We start from the raw sequence: 8,181 nt of genomic DNA, 5'->3' as shown, positions 1-8,181 counted from the left end.
TAATCACAATGGTTTGATCACTCACCTAGAGCCAGACATCTTGGAGTGCAAAGTCAAGTGGGCCTTAGGAAGCATCACTACAAACAAAGCTAGTGGAGGTGATGGAATTCCAGTTGAGCTATTTCAAATCCTAAAAGATGATGCTGTGAAAGTGCTGCACTCAATATGCCAGCAAATTTGGAAAAGTCAGCAGTGGCTCCAGGACTGGAAAAGGTCAGTTTTCATTCCAATGCCAAAGAATGTTCCAACTACCACACAATTTCACTCATCTCACACACTAGTAAAGTAATGCTCAAAATTCTCCAAGCCAGGTTTCAACAGTTTCTGAACCGTGAACTTCCAGATGTTCAAGCTGGTTTTAGAAAAGGCAGAAGAACCAGAGATCAAATTGCCAACATCTGTTGGATCATCAAAAAAGCAAGAGTTCCACAAAAACATCTACTTCTGTTTTACTGACTATCCCAAAGCCTTTGATTCCGTAATCACAATGAACTGTGGAAAATTCTTCAAGAGACAGAAATACCAGACCACCTGACCTGTCTCTTGAGAAATCTGTATGCAGGACAGGAAACAACAGTTAGAACTGGACATGGAAGGATGTGGGGCCCTACATGGGAAACCTTGAAAAAGAAGGGCTAGGTTTGCGGTTTAGAGCTAAGATGGCGCCTGGCGGAAGAGATGAGGGCGTGGTGTAAATTGTTTGTCAAAACTTTTGATTGGCTCTCTTGATTTCCCTGCGCGTGGACAGTGCGTGATCACCATAGACTCCTGTTACAATGAAGCGCATGACGACTTGACCTTTAACGTGATTGGTGCAACTATGGTATATTAAGATTTGACCTTTAACATGATTGGTGCGACTATGGAAAGTCCCTCCCAAAACCCCCCCTTTGCTTGCCTATATAAACCAAGAGTTTGTGGCAATAAAGCGGAACTGCTTAGGTGGGACCCCTTTGGCTTTTGATTGTCTCTTGCTCACCGAGGGGGGCTGGGTTGGCAGACAGCAGGCTCACCTCTCCTTGGGACCCCTCGGCTTTGCTGAGGGAAGTTCCACTGCCTCTCTCTTTCTGTGGAGTGCCCCCCGCAGAAGGACAGACTGGTTCCAAATAGGGAAAGGAGAACATCAAGGCTACATGTTGTCACCCTGCTTATTTAACTTCTATGCAGAGTACATCATGAGAAACGCTGGGCTGGATGAGCACAAGCTGGAATCAAGATTGCTGGGAGCAATATCAATAACCTCAGATATGCAGATGACACCACCCTTATGGCAGAAAGTGAAGAGGAGCTAAAAAGCCTCTTGATGAAAGTGAAAGAGGAGAGTGAAAAGGCTGGCTTAAAACTCAACATTTAGAAAACTTAAGATTTGGCATCTGGTCCCATCACTTCATGGCAAATAGATGGGGAAACAGTGGAAACAGTGACACACTTTATTTTTTTGGCCTCCGAGATTACTGCTGATGGTAACACTAGCCATGAAATCAAAAGACACTTGCTCCTTGGAAGAGAAGCTATGACCAACATAGACAGCATATTAAAAAGTAGAAACCTTTGTTGACAAAGGTCCATCTAGTCAAAGCTATGGTTTTTCCAGTAGTCATGTATGGATGTGAGAGTTGGACCATAAAGAAAGCAGAGCACCGAAGAACTGATGCTTTTGAACTGTGGTGTTGGAGAAGACTCCTTGGACTGCAAGGAGATCCAACCAATCCATTCTAAAGGAAATCAGTCCTGAATGTTCATTGGAAGGACTGATGCTGAAGCTGAAACTCCAATACTCTGGCCACCTTATGTGAAGAACTGACTCATTGGAAATGACCCTGGTACTGGGAAAGATTGGAGGCGGGAGGAGAACGGGACAACAGAGGATGAGATGGTTGGATGGCATCACCAACTCAATGGACGTGAGTTTGAGTAAACTCTGGGGCAGGGAGGCCTGGCGTGGTACAGTCCACGGGGTCGCAGAGTCAGACACGACTGAGCTACTGAACTGAACTGAAATGAATCTTGGACGCACTGGAGTGAGAACCAGTGGGTTCCATCCTCAGTCCTATCGTTTGGGCTCAAACTAATCTTTTTCAAATATTTGGAGTTCATTAGATGATATCCACGCTTCTTCAGCAAATATTTATTTTGCCGAGCATGTTCTAGGAGTTCCTCTTTCCAACCAAACCATTCTGAAATGTCCAGTGCTTTTGAGCAACTCTTCCGTTTAGCCCGAAGTTGAGCTGTGTGCACTCCACTTCAGTTTTTGCAGCCCTGTTCTCCATAAGGTCACAGGCTGCAGCAAGTAGAAAAGGGTACAACAGATGATCAAGTATTTAAACGGCCTCAAGGGCCTAAATATCTCGCCTGGCCCAAAGCAGTATCATAAAAACATGAAGCGAAAGACACGCTGGTTCCCGAGCCCGCTAACTCTTGGGCGGGGAGGCGCGGTCCGAGGTTCAGCGAGCTGCGGTCGCGGGCGGGCCGGTCCTCACCTCCGGCTCCACCCTCACGGTGTAGCTGCCTCTTTAAGAATCGGCGCTGCAGGCTGGTCCGCCTGGTGCTCACGTGACTCGGCTCCCTGCAATCGCTCGCGGAAGTGGTCCAGCCTCCGCAGACCGCGTGGGGTCTCCCGGTGCCCGGCGGGGCTGACTGGCCGGAGCGGGCACTGACGGGAGGCCCGCAGCCGGTCGCCAGAATGGTGCAGTTATACAACCTGCATCCGTTTGGCTCGCAGCAGGTGGTGCCCTGCAAGCTACAGCCCGAGCGCTTCTGCGGCGGGGGACGCGATACGCTATTCGTGGCGGCTGGCTGCAAGGTGGAGGCGTTCACTGTGGTCGGCCAGGAGCTGTGCCAGCCGAGATGCGTCTTCTCCACGCTGGGCAGGGTGCTGCGCCTGGCCTACAGTGAGGCCGGTAAGTAGTGGCGGAGGAAGGGGCGCCTCGGCCCCTCCCTGGGGCCTCCTTAGAGGACCGAGTGACGCCAGCAGCTCTGGGTAGGGAAGGACTTCCTGCTTGTAGGATCTCGCCCAGTCCGGCGACTGAAGGAAGGTGAGAGCTGTGCAGTTGTCCTGGCAACCACAGGTGAGAGCGGGCCTCTGGTGGGCCGGGGGAATGCTGGTTCTTTTTGCTCTTCTGGTGTCCTCGCTGGAAAGGCCCGTGGTTGGGTGACTGGATTCCACTCAACTCAGACACTTGAAACCAAAACAAACCAAGTAATATTCGTTTATCATAGAAAGCAAGTACAAACAAAAGTAGGGAGAATGGTATCCTGAACCCCCGGTTAATCCCATCTTCAACAATTATACCAACTCATGGCCAGTCCTTTATCTATTTCCTTTCGATTTTTGAAAGCTCACATGACCTGCTGATTTTTAAATCTGTTTAAGTAGAGCTCGGGTCTTAGGCCCCTTTCCCTCCAGAAAAGTAGCATCCACTACTCCTTTTCCACTAGAAATGTGAAGCAGTACCAAGGGGATACTGAGTAGGCATATCCCTATTTTAGAAATATCCAACATTTAAAAATGGGTACTTTGGGACTTTCCTGGTGGTCCAGCGGTTAAGACTCTTCACTTCCACTGCAGGAGGCGTGGATTGATCCCTGGTGGGGAACTAAGATCCTGCATGCCAAGTGCAACACCCCCTCCCCACCCCCAGGAAAAGATGCAAATAGGTAGAAATAGGTACTTTAGTTTACAGAAGAATTCACCATAGGATTCTTTTAACTGTCTAATAATACACTTAAAATTTGAATTCTGCTTTTCAATAGGGGTGTAAATTGCAGTATTTAAGATGGAAAAGTCTGTGACTGAGGTATTTACTAATAAAGTGAAGAGCATGAACCTGGAGAACTGTAGAGCTCCGTCTAAACTCTCTGTCCACAGCTGACTATGTGTGAGTTTAGTCTCCCTTTGTGTTTAAAAAAAAAGAAAGTGGAAAATTAGATCAGTGATTTCCAGACCTTGGAATTTTGTGGGTCAGCAAAAAAACTGCGGGGCTACCATACGTGGTATCTGACTGTTCATTTTGTCAAGTAAAGCTACATGTTAAAAAAATGAAAAGCCCTTTTATTTACTGTCATTATTTACGTAAAAACACCTAGCTCCAAACTTTGGATCCCTTTGCTTAATGAGTAACTTATTATATTGTTACTACTTTTTCTTTTTGAATAGTTTAGACATCAATAGTTCTGCAGACCGGTTTGAAAAACACTTATTAGATCTGTAAATTCTCTGTCAGCAGAAGGCTCTGATTTTGGTATTTTTAATGATATTGCTCTCCTAATCATTTCACAATATTAGTAGTTTTCCCCACCTCCTTTTTAGACCTATGAATTCTTTACCTTCAAGAGCTCTATTGAGTGGCAAGCTCACCAGTTTCAACATTAGTATGTGTGTGTGTGCTGGTGGGGGGCAGATAACCACTGTTTACATGATTGGCTCCATTCTTCCAAATGGACATTTAATGTAGAATTGTAAGTGACCGGCACTGTGTGAACCTCTAGCTTTCTTGCCTGTCAGTAGTGGTGATTCTGGGGAATCCTTTGATGCCTCTACTGGTGTTTAAGAATCACCTAGGGTAGCTTAAAAAGATTCCTGGACCTCAGAGAAACGATAATAGTTTCCTGGGGTGTGGCCCAGCATTGGGTGAGTCTCCTGTTTAGTCAGGATTGAGAATCACTGACCTAGAGCCGTATTGACTGCCGTAGGCAGTGAGTAGCATGGTGGTACTGATGCCTTGAAGTTAACAAAGATGTTTTTGTAATTCCCTTGACTGTCTTAAAAAAAGTTCAGGAGTCATGTGGTGTGGTGTTAGCATAAATCAGATAGCTCAAGGGTAACTTTCAGCTTGAACTTAATGCTTGGGTGCAGCTTCTTCCAAATTGTAGGTAGAGGACTGCTAGATATGCTGATATCCAGATAACTCCTCTTACACATCTCAGCTTTTTCCTTTAGCTTGAACTTAATGCTTGGGTGCAGCTTCTTCCAAAATGTAGGTAGAGGACTGCTAGATATGCTGATATCCAGATAACTCCTCTTACACATCTCAGCTTTTTCCTTTAGCTTGAACTTAATGCTGGGGTGCAGCTTCTTCCAAAACATAGGTAGAGGACTGCTAAGATATGCTGATATGCTGATAACTCCTCTTACACATCTCAGCTTTTTCCTTTTGGTCTCTTTCCTCCCACTAACACTGGCTTGGACTTGGGGATTCCTGCTCTAAGCCCAGTGTCTCCCCTACTCTCACCCCATCAAAAAGAAAGTGAATCTTAGATCAGGAATTTCTATTCACTATAAATGCTTTGCAGATTCTTACACAAGAAGAAAATATTTTCAATTTCTTTCTGTCTCTAATTAGCAGGATGTCAGGCTCCGTTCATAAAGATTGGAGGTGGTAGAATGTAGGTTGAAATTTTGAAGGATGGGCCCCTAATATCATCATCAGTAATTGAAATTATTTTAGGTTTTTTGTGTGAAGGGAGAAAGAAGAGATTTGGGAACTCATTGCTCTCAAGGAAGAAAGATCTCTGTGGCCAGAGTTGAGTGCTGTGTAGGGACTTCTGGTGCTGGACACTTGTTTATGGGCTGTCTGGAGGTGTGGGGCAGAGAGGACAAGACCACATAGCACAAGTGCATGAAAGAGCCCCAAGAATGTCTGTTATCTCCCCCTAGGCCCTACTGTGGATGGAGATGGTTAGATAGCATCACTGATTCCATGGACATGAGTTTGAGCAAACTCTGGAAGATACTGAAGGACAGGGAAGCTTGGCATGCTACAGTCCATGGGATCGCAAAGGGTTGGACCAGACAGGACTTAGTGACTGAACAACAAAGCTCTACCCTCCCTCAACTTTTTAAGTCATAAAACATATTTTGATTCATCGGATATTATTTCTGTCTTCTGATAACTGTTTTGTCATAGGAGTGCAGCCTTTTAATTTACGGATCAGTGTTAACCAGGGTTATGATCTTGCCACATAAAAGGAAAAGTTTACTTTTTTTTTTTAATCAGTGACTCTCAGCTTGAGAATAATTAGAATAATGATTTTTAAATTTACTTAATAAAGACAGAAGCTGTCATAAAATAAGTAAAATAAAGCCCTGAGCACATAATGCTTTGAAAAGTTTAATTCCTTTCTCTTATGAAGGGCTAGAATCCTCCAGACTTATATCTCCTTTCTAACATTTTGAGAGATGCATGGAATGACCATTGACTTTGGAACTAACCAGATCCAGATTTAAGCCCAAGTGCCATCATTTGTTGGCTGTGTTGCCTAAGCAAGATACTTAGCTTATTTGAGGGCTTCCCCTGTGGCTCAGCTGGTAAAGAATCTGCCTGCAATGTGGGGCACCTGGGTTCGATCCCTGGGTTGGGAAGATCCCCTGGAAGAAGGGAAGGCTACCCATTCCAGTATTCTGGCCTGGAGAATTCCATGGACTATATAGTCCATGGGGTTGCAAAGAGTCAGACACAGTGAGCAACTTTACTGCACTTAGCTTATTTGAGTCTCAGGTTCCTGATCTATAAAATGGAGAAGGGGATCTTGCCTTGAAGGGTTGTGAGGATTAACTGAGAGAACTCGAAAGGTCTGTTTATAAGGCTTATCAAGAAGACACACCTAGCAAGTTCTAGTTCATTGTTTATAAAACAAGTTATTAATTTGAAAACATAAGACAGCATAGGTGCTTTCTATAGTTTGCAAATTACATATAAACAGTTGATATATAGACTTTACCAGTAATAAGCATATATTTGTAGATGTATGAAAAAACGCTTATATTTTTCTAAAATAAAATGTATAAAACCTTTTATTATAACTAAACGAATTATTCTTAGTTTTAAAGTTCGTTAAGTAACTAGTAACTTGAATATGACACCAAAGCACTGACAACACAGAAAAAATGGAAAAATTGGCTGTCATCAATATTAAAAAATTTTGTGCATCAAAGGACACTATCAACTGATTTGAAAAAGCAGTCTACAGAAAAGGGAGAAAATATTTGCAAAGCATATACGCAATAAGGGATTAGTATTCAGAAGAACTCTTATAACTCAGCAAACAACAAAACAACCCAATTTGAAAATTGGCAAAGAGTTTAAATAGATATTTAAGTTGTGAACAAGCACAGGACAAGATGCTCAACATCACTAATCATCATAGAAACGCAAATCAAAACCACAAAGAGATACCATTTCATACCCATTAGGATGGTCATTATAAAAACAAATAGACGTACTAAGTGTTGATGAGGATGTGGAGAAATTGGAACCTTTGTACCTTCCTGGTGGGAGAGTAAAATGATAGAGCTGCTATAGAAAACAGTATGTTTCCAGAAAAAATTCATAGAATTTCCGCATGTGAAAGTTGCTCAGTTGTGTCGGACTCTTGGCAGCCCCATGGACTATAGCCTGCCAGGCTCCTCGGTCCATGGAATTCTCAAGGCCAGAATACTGGAGTGGGTAACCATTCCCTTCTCCAGGAGTTTCACTTCTGGGTATACACACAGATTAACTGAAAGCAGGGGCTTGTGCACACATTTGTACACCAGTGTACATAGCATATTTCAGAGCCAAGAGATGGAAGTAGCCCAAGTATTCATCGACAGATAAACAAAATGCAGTGTATCCACACAGCCTTAAAAAGGGATGAAATTCTGGTGTGTGTACAACATAAATGAACTTTGAAGACATTACACTAAGTGAAATAAACCTGACACAAAAGGACAAATATTGCATGATTCTACTTATGAGATGCCTTAGAATAGTCAAATTCATAGAGACAGAAGTGGAATGGTGGTTGCCCGAGTCTGTGTTCATGAGGCACTGCTTCTAATGTTCTGATGTTCAGTCCTGGTTTTCACTTTTACTCTACACACATTAAGTTTTGCTTTCAATTTTATGTACCTTAGTTCTGAGTTAGATCTGCAGATGTGTACAGATAGTTCATATTTATGTATTTGCACATAACCCATGCTCTTCAGCATTGATGCTTTATTGTATTATGTAAATAGTAAAAGACATACATGTACATAGGGTGGGAACATAGAGTTATTGTTGGTGGATTCAGAGTTTCGGAGAAGATGAAAAAGTTTTCAAGATGGTGGTAATGGCTTCATAACAATGTGAATGTGTCTAATGCCATAAATTGTGCACTTAAAAATAGTGAAAGTGGTAAATTTTATGTTATGTGTATTTT

The 8,181-nt window shown here is 43.2% G+C and overlaps 1 protein-coding gene across 2 annotated transcripts in view; it reads left to right on the top strand.

Annotated features, from left to right (window-relative positions):
- Positions 1-2,683: 2,683 nt before the first annotated feature.
- HPS3 (HPS3 biogenesis of lysosomal organelles complex 2 subunit 1) overlaps positions 2,684-8,181 on the top strand; it is a 41,771-nt gene continuing 36,273 nt past the window's right edge. For both annotated transcript variants that reach the window (XM_068965245.1, XM_068965237.1), the window contains exon 1: positions 2,684-2,900. In XM_068965245.1, coding sequence (XP_068821346.1) covers positions 2,684-2,900 — 217 coding nt within the window. The remainder of the gene's footprint in view (positions 2,901-8,181) is intronic.

The sequence above is a fragment of the Capricornis sumatraensis genome, chromosome 1, assembly GCF_032405125.1.
Source record: "Capricornis sumatraensis isolate serow.1 chromosome 1, serow.2, whole genome shotgun sequence".
NCBI lineage: Eukaryota > Metazoa > Chordata > Mammalia > Artiodactyla > Bovidae > Capricornis > Capricornis sumatraensis.
This window is presented reverse-complemented; position numbering and strand designations above follow the sequence as displayed.